At 51.7% G+C, this 14712-nt stretch overlaps 1 protein-coding gene across 2 annotated transcripts in view; it reads left to right on the top strand.

Annotated features, from left to right (window-relative positions):
• Positions 1–14712, top strand: part of RPS6KA2 (ribosomal protein S6 kinase A2) — a 223538-nt gene that overhangs the window by 121104 nt on the left and 87722 nt on the right. For both annotated transcript variants that reach the window (XM_052645466.1, XM_052645464.1), the window contains one exon: positions 8728–8844. Coding sequence is in view for 1 of the 2 variants with exons in the window: in XM_052645464.1 (XP_052501424.1) it covers positions 8728–8844 (117 nt within the window). In the remaining variant the exon portion in view is untranslated. The remainder of the gene's footprint in view (positions 1–8727; positions 8845–14712) is intronic.

The following is a 14712-nucleotide window of genomic DNA, read 5'->3' as shown; positions in this document are numbered from 1 at the left end:
ATTCTTTGTTTTATTTTGCTGTTGAGTTTTGAGAATCTTTATCTGTCACACATCCGACACCGCGGTTGCTTAAGCGGTTTGTAGATGTTTTCTCCTGATGCGCAGCTTGTCTTCTTCCTAGCAGTGTCTTTGCAGAGCAAAAGTTTTAAGCTCAATGGAATAATTTTTCCTCCTTTGGATCAAGCTTTGGAGATCATGTCTAAGAATTTTTACTCTAGACCTGGGTCCTGAAGCTTCTTTCTTAAAAATTTCATAGTTTTATGTTTTGCATTTAAGTCTGTGATCCATTTTCAGTTCATTGTATAACTCAGGGGATTTGAGGCCTTTTTATTTTTTGCCTCAGAGGTCCAGTGCTCCAACACCGTTTATTGAAAATACTCTCCTTCTTCTGCTGAGTCTCTCCTTGACACCTCTCAAGAATGCGCTGGGTGTGTCTGAGTGGGTTCACTGCAGGGCCTCCGGTTCTGTCCGTTAGTCTGTGTGTCTGTCGTTCCCTCAGTCCCTCACTGTCGTGATTACTGTGGCTGCGTTGCAAGCCTGAACATCAGTAGAGTGATTCCTCCCACTTCATTATTTTTTTTGAAAAAGGGTTTTCGTGATTTGGGGTCATTTGCATTTCCATGTAAATTTTAGAATGACGTTGTCTGTCTATAGGGAGCCCTGCTCAGGTTTTGATGGGAACGGCATTGTCCTGCAGACCAGCACTGGGAGGGTCACACTCCATCCGCTGAGCCTCCCAGTCTGAGGACATGAGTGCCTCCCACGTGTCTAGCTCTTCTTTGGTTGTGTTCAGGCACGTCTGTAGTTTTCAGCACACAGATACCCTGTGTGTTTCGGGAGTTTTCACCTTCATAATTCATTATTCTGGGAGCAACTGTAAATGGCATAGCCACTTTTAATGCCTTTGTAAAATGTCATCTGGCGGAGGTTGTCATCACTTAATTCTTCCGGGTTTTTTTGGACATTCACAGTGTTCCTCATTTTTTCACTCTTATAAAGGAAATCATTGTGACAAACAGCTTTCCGTGTTCAGATTGTTTTTTTCTCACTGGAGCGGAGTTGCGATGCACTGCTGTGGCAGCGCTCTGAGTCTGAGGACAAAAGGGAGACGGTGCTGAGTCTGTGTTTGGTGCACAGCACACGTGACGCCTGCTGTCACCATATCCCCCTCCACACTCGGCACTGTCTTTAAAGTTGTGCTAAAGAATTAAGACTGACCAGCCCCGTCCTCACACCTGCAGCCGCCCCGGGGTGGGCAGCAGACGTCTCTGCTGCAGGACCTGTTGGCACCCTCTCCACCCACTGTTTGGGGCTCTTTAGAGATTCCTCAGGGCATTTTGACAAACCCAAGTCAGTAGTAACAACTTCTCATCCACGTGAGAAACGACTCTTTGCAAAGCACCTCCTTGAAGGTAACTTTCAAGATGAGATGAAGCGCGTCAACAGGACTCAATAGAACCTACGCTTGAAACACAGCGTCCAGACACTGGGGCCTCGGGCCGTTGTCACCTCGCAGCTCGTGTTCCACAGAACATTGCCTCTCAGGGGGCTCGAGGGTGGATGGGACTGACTAGAGTGAACCCACCCGAGGGACGTCGAGCTCTCGGAGCCGGGGAGCCTGCGGCCTGCGTGTTGGTGGGACACCCGCGTGCTCTGCCGTCCGCAGGGAGGCACCTGCAGGGACGCTGCTCCATCTGCCTGGCACCGTTTATAATAGAAGCTTCCAGGGCACGATCTGCATAGCCTGTGATTTATAAAGACACTAGCAGACTGAGAGGCTTCCAGAAGGAAGGAAGGGAAGATAATTTGAGGGGGTGGCCAGCAGTGGGGGTGAAGAAAGACAGAAGCCATGGGCGGGAGGCACTTTCATTTTAAAACAGAGGGAAACACCCATCTTACCTTAATAAGCAAAATTAATAGAAGTTGGGGTGGGGGGAGCGGAGAGCAGAGGCCTGGGTGGGAGGGCAAAGGAAGGAAATGGACGGGAGACGCACCTCAGCCGCTTCTCCTCTCTCCTCCAACCTCTTCCCTTGCGCTGCTCTGATGCAGGAGCCCCAGTGTAGCCCCGTGCAGACCCTGAGGGGCTTCTGGGGCAGCTCAGGGTTGCCTTCTGAAGGTGGAGGTGGCCCTCAGCTGCCGGCCACATCTGGCTGCTGGCCCCATCTGGCTGCTGGCCCCGGGGTGTGAGTTAGTCCTGTGACTGCCTTGGATGCTGGGTCCCTTTCTTGGGTCAAAAAAAGGAAAAATGCCATTCCAGGGTGGATGAGAGAAGAGAGCCCTTGTGTGGACTGTGTGACCTGTCCCTCGGGGAGTTCGGGCGGCCGGTGGGCATTGGCCAGGCCGGTCTGTGGGCAGCGCCCTGTGGGAAGCACACCTTGGACAGCAGGCGGGCCTTCTCCCTGCATCTCAGGGCCCCTGCCTCCCGCCTCTGGTCTCCCTTCTTGTCCCCTCATTCCTGTGACTTCAGGGGGGTGTGCTTTTCTTCTGGCGGGTGTCCTTGCTCTGTCTGGAGGCCCATGAGTGCCTGAAAGGCCAGCTGGAGAAGTGTTGCCATCCTAAATGGCGCGGCTTATATTTAGCCTTTGGAAGCGAAGTGGAGGCTTTCTGTCAAAGTATTTTCCTGAGGACTGATTGGCCCAGTGCAGCTGGTCCTGTGATTTCATCTCGCACTTGCTCACACCAGCAGGCGCAGACACAGTGGCGGAGACGTGTAAAGGGCGATTTAAAGGGCAGAGAAGACTCTGCGATGCATCAGTCATTCGTCTCAGGAGCCTCCTTGGGTGGGTCAGGGAGGAGGCAGGCTGCCTGGAGTCCACCTTCCACCCGGGCGCGCTGGGAGGTCAGATCCACTCGAGGCTCGAGGCTTGGGCCCTGGTTGCCTGGGAAGCTGCGTGACCTGCCTGGAAGGAGCGGGTTCCTTCTGGCTGGGAGTCTGGGGCTCACGCCCAGTCCTCCCCTCCTTGTGTTATGACGCGTGCACAGCCACCGCCCTCTGGGGGCTTTGTCATGAGCAGCCTGTGTCGTCAGTTCTGGCTGTTTTAGGGGGAGGGTTATGCCCCCCAGGGGGCTTCCCAGGTGGCCGTAGCAGTGAAGAATCCGACGGCCAGTGCAGGAGACGCAGGAGGTGTGGGTCCGACCCCTGGGTTGGGAAGATCCCGTGGAGGAGGGCATGGCAGCCCACTGCAGTGTTCTTGCCTGGAGAACCCCATAGAGAGGAGCCTGGGGGGCTGCAGCCCATGGGTTCACAGAGTCGGACGCAACTTATCGGCTGAGCACACACCCACGTGCCCCCAGAGGGGCTCTTCAGGGTCCTCCGTCTTCCCTCCCTGGAGGAAGCAGACAAACTACAGTGACTTCTCTCTGCCTTCAAAGCGCTTCTGAGCTTCCTTCCTAGCAGTAGGTGGGGCTAGGTGTGGGGAGTCCTCTTCCTGAACATGAAAGTCTGGATAAAATATCTTTTTTAAAACAGTTAAGGGCACTGATGAGCCGGGAGGCAGAGCAGATACTCAGGGCCCGTGCCGTGTGTCAGAGCAGCTCACGGGCCAGGGAGCCTCCGCTCACCCCCCACATCAGGCTAAGACCCCAGGGAGGAGCGCGCGCAGCCGCTAAGGTCTCCCCAGGCGCGCCCAGGACGCCACCTGTGCCGTCCCGGGGCAGATCCAGTCCTGAGCGTCAGCATTTAGATGGTGACATGGGATCCCCAGGTGGGATGTTGTCCCAAGGAGGTGATGACATGGGAGAAGAGGCTGGGACCAAGTTGGGGGTGGGGGATGTTGGTAGACAGATAAAGGAAGAGCCCTCGGGAGGGTGGGAGAGGTGTCGGGGGACCCAGGGGGCCTAATGTCCCCGAATCCAAGTGAGGAAGCTGGGCTGATGGCTGGCGCCCGGCGCTGCAGACACTGAAGCCTGGCCACTGGGTTCAGCCCAACGGAGGGCGTTGATGAGCAATCGGTGAGCCGCGTGGGGTGGGGCAGGTGGCCGGGGGAGGGCGGAAGAAAGTCTGTGTTTTGCTGAGAAGGATGCAGACAGGAGAGCGTGTTTGCGGGAGCCAGCGGTAGGTAGGTAGGTACGGTGGGACTGGGGAGGGCAGACTTGAGCAGGATTTCCCCCAGGGAACCCTGACCTTCAACCTTCTCAGAGATTACAGGTCCTGAGGCCCCGGGCTGGCACCTGGAATCTGCATTTGTAACAGATTCCCTGGCAGGTCTGATACTGGGGCACTGTGGCTACGCTGAGAACGTCTGCAGCAGGGTGTCACTCGTGGGTGAGCACACCTGGTTTGGGGTCTGGGGGAAGGGCCACGTTGCCCTGTGAGGATCCCCGGGGATGTCAGCCTCTGCGGACCCAAGCTCTCAGCGGGCCCCTGCGAGCCAGGCCGTGGTTCCCTGACCCCTCCCCACACGCCTGCTCCATTACCAGCCGGGTGGGGTGGGCTGGCCTTGCAGGGCTTGCTGGGAGCGAGTCAGAGTTAGCTAATTTCCTTCTTTTCTGCGTTTTCATAAGCCACCTGTTTAATCATTTACTCTCGGCCCTTTCTGGGAATTAATATCCTGCGCAGGAATCAGTGCTTTCTAGAATGGCCCCGCCCCCTTTGGTGGAGACCCAGCTCACACTTGCCCAGTTTTTCTTTTCTACGTTTTGGTCATTACTATTCCACCACTTTTCATCTGCATTAACTTCTCATAAATCGCCTCCCTTTAATGACGTGGAAAGCAGATGATTCAGAAGGGAGGAAATTACCTGCCAAGGTGACTTTGGCGCGGGGCGGGGCTCGGAGGACACCTCACCGGTCCCCTCTGGCCTGAGTCCAGGTCACTTAGCTGTCCGTCTGCCTCGACACCCATGGGGGAATGTCTTCCATCGGTCAGAATTCAAGCCCAGTTCGATGGGGATTCTAGAATCCACTGCCGCAAGTTACTTTGTCACATACTGATGTCATTTCAGCAACTCATCACTCTGGTTTTTCTCTCTCCCATTGGATTATTTTTGAAATCCTTTCTGGCAGAGCACACACCTGGCCAGGATACCAGGCTCTCCCCCAAATTTCTCAGGTTATTTGTAAAAGAATACACTTCACAGGAGTTATGCTAGAAACCAAATAGTGCTATCTGTAGAGCGTTCAGGACCAGAATTTATGTCCTTAAGGGAACGGCGTTAAAATGCACATAGAATTCTAGAAAAAGTGACCTTCCTGATAAGAGGGAAGGATGTTTATTTCTAAATGAGGCATAAATAATATGTTAAATCTGGGTGCCCTTTAAGACAGTAATCACAAAATGATGCAGAAAATACGCCTGTCCGGTCTGGACATGGTTAGAAGCCGACAAGCCCAGACATGTCTCCCCAGCTCCCATCTGGGCGTTTCCTGTGCACACAGCGCTCAGCACAGGTCTCCAGACCTTGACTTTTTTTTCAAGTTCTTGGGAAAGAGGAAAACAAAATATCTCAAGCAAGTTCAGGTCAAAGTGTTACTATGAGTGCAGAACACTAAAATCTAAAATGTGGACTCTTGGTTCCTTTTTCAATGGATGGTTGAGATTCTTTGCTGTTCAAGACCTCCCTGATGTTAATTGAAACATCACAGTACCATCAGGGAGCAACCCGGGATTTTAAGGCCATTCCCGAGGAGGAAGTTAGCTGTGTGCTTTGAGTGCATTTGCTCTAAGGACTTTGACAGCAAGAATCCCCACAAAATGAAATGTTACAAAGAGATCTGCTTCTAAGCCTTCAGCTGCAATGTCAGGGTGGTGACGACGAAGGAAGGTGAATTCTGGCCCGCTGGTGCCTCTGCTGGGCAGGGGAGAGCTGGGTGCTTGGGACCACTGGTTCCTGGGGGCTGGGGGAAGCAGGGCCCTGGGGGGATCCTCCAGGGATACTGAGAGGGCTCCGGGGGGCTGAGTGACGTCATGCTCCTCCAAGCAAAGGCATGGACGCAGAGGGATGACCTGGAGACCCTGGAGGAGCACAGCAGTTGTTTGTGACATACGCTCGGAAGGGCCTGGGAATGGGGACATGGGGTCAGCGGTCGCCTGCCTCCTGGGCATCTCCCCAAGGCCCCAGCCTCACCCCTAGTCGGCCCTCCCCACCAGTGTTGAGGGTGACCTTCTCTTCAGCTGTGTGAATGCTGGTGTGCTCAGGCACCAAAACCAAGTCACAGAGGATGGCTCTCGGTGAGCCCTGCTGACCCGCAGGAGTGGCATTAGCTCGGCTGCAGGACTGAGCCATGTTCGGGGGGCTGGGGACACTGGATGGCTCAGGGCCATCCTGCCTGCGGGACGGGAGGTGCTGTGTGTTAACGGAAAAGTCAAGTGCAGTGAAAGTCGCTCAGTCGTGTCCGACTCTTTGCAACCCCACGGGCTCTCCAGGCCAGAATACTGGAGGGGGTAGCCTTTCCCTTCCCCAGGGGATCTTCCCAGTCCGGGGATCGCACCCAGGTCTCCCGCACTGCAGGCGGATTCTCTACCAGCTGAGCCACAAGGGAGGCCCAAGACAGCTGGAGTGGGTAGCCTTTCCCTTCTCCAGGGGATCTTCCCAATCCAGGGATCGCACCCAGGTCTCCCGCATTGCAGGCGGATTCTCTACCAGCTGAGCCAGCAGGGAAGCCCGTTGACAGAACGGGGGTGTCTTATTCTTCCTCCAGTGACAAGTGAGCATCAGGTTCTTTCTTGGTCGATAAGTCAGTGGAGGTGGAGATAGCACCTGCGCAGCATCAGTCATCAGGGACTTGGCGAGCACTTTGAACTTCAGCCTCGTCTTCCCAGTGGGCATCGGTCTGCAGGCACTGCCCGGATGAGTGTGGTCTTCTTGGGGAAGACACAGGTGCTGCCCTGCGCCCCGAGATGCCCCTTTCCCTCCTTCCTCCCTGGTGGCTCAGCTGGTAAAGAGTCTGCCTGCAATGTGGGAGACCCGGGTTCAGTCCCTGGGTCAGGAAGATCCCCTGGAGAAGGAAATGGTTACCCACTCCAGTATTCTTTCCTGGAGAATCCCATGGACAGAGGCGCCTGGTGGGCCACCAGGTCCATGGGGTCACAAAGAGCTGGACATGACTGAGTGACTAATACTTTCCACTTTTTCCCTTTTGTAAATGGAGAGATTTCCCTGCAGAAGAAGCTGTGCCCCTTTCTGTAGCTAAAGGGGTCCTGGGATTCCAGCGGGACTCAGAGGTCATCTCCACTCATGGGGGGAGGACCATGCCCTCAGGGTCTTCTCTCTCTTACATATTCAAGGAATGCTGGTGGTTTAGTTGCTAAATCTGTCTGACTCTTGTGACCCCTGGACAGTAGCCCGCCAGGCTCCTCTGTCCATGGGATTCTCCAGACAAGAATACTGGAGTGGGTAGCCATTTCCTTCTCCATATTCGAGGAGTAGTTACATTAAAATTCTTTGTGTTCTAACCGCACACATACAAGCTTTGTGGACTGACCCCAAAAGGATCCACGGGGGGTATATCCATTGCTTGTTTTCACAAAGAGAAACATGATTATTTTTACAAAAATGGAAAAGAATCCTTGAAGATGTGAAGATTGAAGGGTTTCTTTAACCACTGGAATAAAAAGAAATGAGAAACAACTGTCTTGCAGCCCAGACGACCTTCCTCTGCTTTCTGTAGGTGTCCTGTGTTGGCTACATGGAGATGGTGGTCACAAAGTTTAGAACTCTGAGAAACTGTTTTCCATCCATCTCTGAGAGTGACCGCTGTGGTGTGGATTACTACTATTGCGATTTGATTTGCCTGAGGCTTTAACGTCACTCTTGACTAGAAACCCGGCTCTCATACTTCCAGCTGGGCAACCTCAGGATAACATCTCACTTGATAGTTTTTAAGAAATGAAACGTATAGAAAGGCTGAGTGCCCAGAACACTCTCTGCGTGCAGTTACTTGTGGCGCTTTTTAGATGTGCTTTGCAGTCAGCCCGGCCTGCTGTTTTTCAGTATGGAGCCAAGGCCAGACCCGTGGTAGTGGATGAAGGATCAGAAGGATGGATGGATTGGAAAGGGTGTCTCGGAGAAGCACAGAGACCAGCTCAGGAAAGCCCCTCCTTTCCAGCTTCCGCATATCCCATGGCTGGTGGTGTCAGGGCAGCCTCGCCCCTGACCGGCGGGCAGTGCGTCTCCGGGACAGGGAGCTCTCTGATGAGCCTTGGGAGTGATTCCTGTCAGGGCTTTAATTTCAAGATCAAGGACTTTTTTCCCTACTGGGAAAGCTTCTGAACTGGCAGAAAATCTTATCTGGCTGCTTCTTCTGAAATATAATCTCTGGGATGGAGATGAACCATCAGCTCTGGCAAGAATATAAGGGGGAGCAGAGTGAAAAGAAGGAGAAGGAGAAAAGAAATCCCCATTTCACAGACGACTGCTGCCTGTGGACAGCCCTTCAGGCCACAGAAGGGTAGACACCCAGACACACACTCAGAGGCTCGTCTGGTTCCGTGTCCCCACCTTCCTCCCTGTCCAGAATTTTGCCCAAACTGTTAAGAAGGAGGATGGATTTCATTGAGATATTGGTAAGACCACGAAACACAAGTCCATGGAGAAAAGACACAATTTAAGGCTCACAAACAGAATCATTGGTACAAATAAGCAAGCGAATTATGCAAAGCGCTGTGATGTCACAGCTCGTAACTCCAATCCTGAAAATCCATAACCTACCCAACTCGTGGTAACTTGAGAGGAGGATGAATCCAGAGGAGCCCCTTGATAAGCATTTCTGTCGTTTTTCTCTTGCAGGAAGAAGGCATTGTGAAGGAGATTGACATCAGTCACCATGTGAAAGCAGGCTTTGAGAAGGCTGACCCTTCCCAGTTTGAACTGTTGAAAGTGTTGGGACAAGGCTCCTATGGAAAGGTAGGTAGAGTCCATGCTTCCCTTCAAGTGGGCCTCATTCCGCTGCAGCTGGTCCCCCACCTCAGGGCGAAGGAGAGATGGCAGAGGTGCCCCCTGAGTCCAAGGGAAGTGTGGGCCCAAACTAATGGAGTGAGGTAGTGCCCACTTGCCAGGCCCCATGGTAACAGGGGCTGTGGCCTCACTTTGCGTGGCCGGAAGCCTGAGACAGTGGAGCTGGGCTTGGGAACGCTGCACACGCCTCCCCCCCCGTAGCTTCCGTGAGCCTATAGTGTATTTCCATGCTGGGGAGGGTCCCTGAACTTGAGCCATACATCTTTGGGAAGTACGCACTCCACAGGTATTTTTCAAGAAGAAAGAAAAGAGAACAGGGAAGAAAGCAGTGGAGAAGGCGGTGCCCTTTGGGACCCACTCACGTAACTGTCACCCAGGGAGGCAGAGAGACGGGGCCTGCAGCCTGGGTCCCCTCCCACCCTTCTTGTAAACCGTGTGGTTATTCTGCTTCTCCAAGCCTCAGTTTCCCCAGCTGTAAAATGGACATAATAAGAACTACTTCCTGTAATTCTTCTGTGGATTAAATAGCACATGACTCCCATGTAGCAACTGTCTGTGATGAATCTGTGCACTAGAATTGTTCATTTCAGGACATCCCTGGGGATCCAGTGGTTAAGAATCCACCTTCCAACACAGGGGACACAGGCTCGACCTCTGCGCAGGGGACTAAGGCCCCACGGGCCTCGGAGCAGCTAAGCCTGCCTGTCTCAGCAACTGGGTGCTCACTCCAGAGTGTGTGCTCTGCAGCGGGAGAGGCCCCGGCCCACAGCTAGAGCAAACCCAGGCGCCAAAGGCCCAGCACAGCCAAGAAGCATTGTTCTTTTCTTTTTCGCCTTCAAATCAAAACGAATACTCATTTCTCACAGGAAATGAGAAATGGCTGTCTGTTCATATAGGACTGCGTCCATATACAGCAGGATATCAACAGATCTCTCACGAGACTGGGCAAGTTATTCCAGGGCCAGGCTAAGTTCTCTAGGTCCTTGGTGTATCTGTTAGAAATTATACAGATTTATGGTTTCTAGAATGTGAGGCCCTGAGATAAACCAGGAGGCCAGCCTTTCCCAGAGTTTAAGCAGGACAGGGTCCTGGCCTTTTGAAATCACTGTTTCTGTACGGTATGTGGACATTCATCAGATTTCCCCTTTTTTCATAGGACTTGGTGCCAAGATGAAATCTGGCCCGTGTTGGTTTCATGTAGGATTAATAGTAGGTTGATGGTGTTCTAGATAATCTCTTACAGACCATGGAAATTTGCTTGTTTGTGAAATCTCCCTTTTGGCATTCTTAAAAGGTAGCACATTTTTATTTTTCTTTTCCACATGGCAATGTGGTAGCAACATGTATTTATATGAATACAAATATATCTACAAACATGTTCACTTGAACGATATGAAATTACCAGTATTCAAAATGTGATGACCTTAAAAAATGGCAATTTCATATGGTTTTTAGGCATTTATTGAAATAAGAACGTGAATATTTCAGTCTCTCGGGATAAAAAGTTACCAACACATAGGGGCAGACCTGTTTATGTGGTTGTGGGTTGTCTTCCCATTAATTAGAAAGGTTGGAAAAGGTGAGTGTGTGTGTGTGACTGTGTGTGTGAGTGTTTGTGTGTCTGTGTGAGTGTGTGTGGTATGAGTGTGTTTGTGAGTGTGTGTGTCTGTGTGTGTGTCTGTATTTGTGTGTGTGACTGCGTGTGTGTTTGTGTGTCTGTGAGAGTGTGTGTGTGACTGTGTGTGTGACTGTGTGTGTATATATGTGTGTGTGAGTGTATGTGTGAGTGTGTGTGTGTGTGTATGATTGTGTGTGTATGGGGGGTGTGAGTGTGTGTATGTGTGTGAGTGTGTGTGTGAGTGTGTGTGATAGTATGTGTGTGTGTGGTAGTGTGTGTGTATGAGTGTGAATGTGTGTATGACTGTATGTGTGTGAGTTTGAGGGTGTGTGTGTGTGTATGTGTGTGTGAGTATGAATGTGTGTGTGACTGTGCGACTGTGTGTGTGAGTATGTGTGTGAGTGTGAGTGTGTGTGAGTGTGTGTGTGATAGTATGTGTGTGTGAGTGTGATAGTATGTGTGAGTGTGTGTGTATGAGTGTGAATGTGTGTGTAACTGTATGTGTGTGAGTTTGAGAGTGTGTGTGTGTCTATGAATGTGTGTGTGACTGTGCGACTGTGTGTGTGTATATGTGTGTGTGTGACTATGTGTATATGTGAGTATATGTGAGTGTGATTGTGTGTGTGTGAGTGTATGTGTGTGAGTATGTGTGTGTGTGTGAGCATGTGTGAGCGTGTGTGTGTATGTGTTAGTCATGTCAGTCACGTCCAGTTCTTTGCAACGCCATGGCGTGTAGCCCACCAGGCTCCTCTGTCCATGGGATTCTCCAGGCAAGGATACTGGAGAGGGTTGCTATTCCCTCCTCCAGGGGATCTTCCCGACCCAGGGATTGAACCCCGGTCTCCTGAATTGCAGGCAGACTTTACTGTCTGAGCTGCCAGGGGGAAGGGGAGTAAAGAACCATGACAGGGAAACAGGGACAGGCACACCACCCACCACTTGCTTCCCGAGGATGCGCAGTGTCAGCTGCGTCAGCTCCATCCTCTGTCCTCGGTGATGGAGACCTGGACGCCCTCGCAGGCAAGCCCAGGGCTGCTGGGCAGGTGGTGGTTGACTGTCTGGGCTGTTGTGTGGCCCTGACTTCACTGAGCACCCCTCCGCCAATTCTCGAGGTGCCTAGAAGCAGAAGAGATGGAAATGCTTTCTGAGGTCAAGGAAAATGGATCTGAGCCTGTCCTTTCAATACTCGACTGAACAAAAGCTACGCTGACAATGCCTCCCTCAAAGAAAACACCTTTTCCAACTTCCTGCAAGTTTTGATTTTAAAAACATTCTTTGGGAAACAAGTGAAATCCTGGTGTTAGGCAGAATCCCCCTGGAATGATAATCTTCCTAACACTGAACTCTTTTCCTTCCCAGATATGATGATGTTGTTGCTATTGTTCAGTTGCTAAGCTGTGTTCAACTCTGCAACCCCATGGACTGCAGCACTCCAGGCTTCCCTGTCCTTCACCATCTCCCGGAGTTTGTTCAAACTCATGTCCATTGAGTTGGTGATGCCATCCAACCATCTCATCCTCTGTTGTTCCCTTCTCCTGCCGTCAATCTTCCCCAGCAACAGGGTCTTTTTCAGTGAGTCAGTTCTTCGCATCAGGTGGACAAAGTATGAGAGCTTCATCTTCAGCATCAGTCCTTCCAGTGAATATTCAGGGTTATTTCCTTTAGTGTTGACTGGTTTGATCTCCTTGCAGTGAAAGGGACTCTCGAGAGTCTTCTCAGCACCAGTTTGAAAGCATCAGTTCTTTGGTGCTCAGTCTTGTTTATGGCTCAGCTCTCACGTCCATACATGACCACTGGAGAAACCATGGCCTTAACTAGACGGACCTTTGTCAGCAAAGAGTTGTCTCTGCTTTTTAATATGCTGTCTGGATTTATCAGAGCTTTCCTACCAAGGAGCAAGTGTCTTTGAATTTCATGGCTGCAGTCACTGTCCACAGTGATTTTGGAGCCCAAGTAAACAAAGTCTGTCACTGTTTCCACTGTTTCCCCATCTATTTGCCATGAAGTGATGGGACCAGATGCCATGATCTTACTTTTTTGAATGTTGAGTTTCAAGCCAGCATTTTCACTCTTCCTCTTTCACCCTTGAGAGGCTTCTTAGTTCCTCCTGGCTTTCTACCATTACAGTTGACATCATCCGTATATCTGAGGTTATTGATATTTCTCCCAGCAGCCTCGATTCCAGCTTGTGCTTCATCCAGCCCAGCATTTCGCATGACGTACTCTGCACATAAGTTAAATAAGCAGGGTGGCAGTATGCACCCTTGTTGTACTCCTTCACAGCCTTGTCGTGACAGAGGGGCTTGCGAAACTCAGTGAAGCTATTAGCTGTGCTATGGAGGACCACCAGAGACAGAGGACTCAGAGTGGAGAGTTCTGACAAAACGTGGTCCCCTGGAGGAGGTAATGGCAGGCCACGCTAGTGTTCTTGTCGTGAGAACCCCATGAACAGTATGAAAAAAAGCCATGATTATGTGAAACATAAAAAAGTAAAGCATAGATTAATATCTTCTGATATTATCAAATAAAGAGATAAACAGATTAAAAGTAAAGCAAGTAAATGGAGAGAAATAAAAGGAAGAGGCAGTGGCATCTCCTACAGATGCTTCACCTTCATCGGCTACAGATTCCCCAGCTCAGCCAGTGCCTGTGCGTCTGCCTCGGGGGGAGGTGGCTGTGTCTCCACGGGGCTCGAGGAAGGGCTTTGCAGAGTCGCGGCTGAGCTGCTGGAGCGGGGTTCTAAAAGTAAAAGGAGGGAGGTCGTGAAGAGTCACCTGGATAAAGTGCTAGAAATGCCGCCTCCATCTTTACTGAGATTGACGGGTTGTTTGGGAACTTGTTTTCCTGCGTCAGAATGTGTTCCTGAATCAGGAGAGAGGGAGGAGGGGAGAGGTCCGGGATGCCGTGGACAAAAGAGCTCCCCCCGAGCGGACAGAGTCCACGTGCTCACCCCGTTACTCCCACGTTGTAAGCCGATCGCTGCTGTCGCTTGCTGTTTCTCTCGAGGTGCTTGTCTGCTGTTAGCGGCCCTGCTGACCATAGGGCTGTTCCTGCTGCATTTCTTGTAGGACCTGGTGTGTGGCAGGAGCCTGACAAATATTGGGAGAATACGGTTTTTTCCTTGTCTTTTGAAGTCTTTTTAAAAATAGATAATTATGAACAGCCATTTTTGTGTTTGTGATTTAGTCACTAAATTGTGTCCAACTCTTTGCAGCCCCCTGGATTGCAGCCCTCCAGGTTCCTCTGTCCACGGGATTTCCCAAGCAAGAATACTGAAGTGGATTGCCATTTCCTTCTCCAGAGGATCTTCCCAACCCAGGGGTCCAACCCAGGTCTCTTGCTTTGCAGGCAGATTCTTTACCGTCTGAGCCACTAGGGAAGCCCTATAAATAGCCATTACCATCCATCATCTCATTTTTAAAACCTGAAATGCAATAAACAAAGAAGGTTTCGTCACATAAACGAGGTCTCTGCAAGCTTTGACATCTTGTAAACTGAATCTGTGGCTCAGACTGTAAAGAATCTGCCCACAGTGCGGAGGACCTGGGTTGGATCCCTGGGTCAGGAAGATCCCCCAGAGAAGGAAATGGCAACCCACTGCAGGACTCTTGCCTGGAGAATCCCATGGACAGAGGGGCCTTTCGAGCTGCAGTCTGCGGGGTCGCAGAGTCGGAGAGGACTCACAAACTGAATCGTAGTGGTCAGCTGCCGTGTGAATGTGGTTCAGCATGGACTTAAGTAGACAATATTCTCTACTCCACTGGAGAAGGAAATGGCAACCCACTCCAGTATTCTTGCCTGGAAAATCCCACTGGCAGCGGAGAAGGGCCACGTGGGAATGCTCTGGTTTCTCTGCACCGCCCCCTGGGCACTCCTGCCACAGCTCTCCCCGCCTGTCGGGAGGCTCCTCACCAGCTCCCAGACAGAACTCTCTGGGCTGGGACAGGAGACCCGGTGCCCAGAGAGGCCCAGGTCCCCGAGGCCAAGCAAACACTTGTGTGACGCACACGTGCACAGAGGCACGGCCCACGCCTCCCATGGTAAAGGCTCCCAGGGACACTGTCGTCCAGAACCCGGGAGAGGAGAGTGCCTGCTTCTCATTGCCCGGGATTTGCTAGAATCCCAGCCCCAGGGGCAGCGTCTGTCCCGGGGGGCGACACTGTCCTGCCCGCCTCTGGCCTCCTTTATGCTGGGCAGAG

The sequence above is a fragment of the Budorcas taxicolor genome, chromosome 9 (assembly GCF_023091745.1).
Source record: "Budorcas taxicolor isolate Tak-1 chromosome 9, Takin1.1, whole genome shotgun sequence".
Classification (NCBI taxonomy): domain Eukaryota; kingdom Metazoa; phylum Chordata; class Mammalia; order Artiodactyla; family Bovidae; genus Budorcas; species Budorcas taxicolor.
The sequence above is the reverse complement of the archived record's forward strand: the minus strand, read 5'-3'. Positions and strand labels throughout refer to the sequence as shown.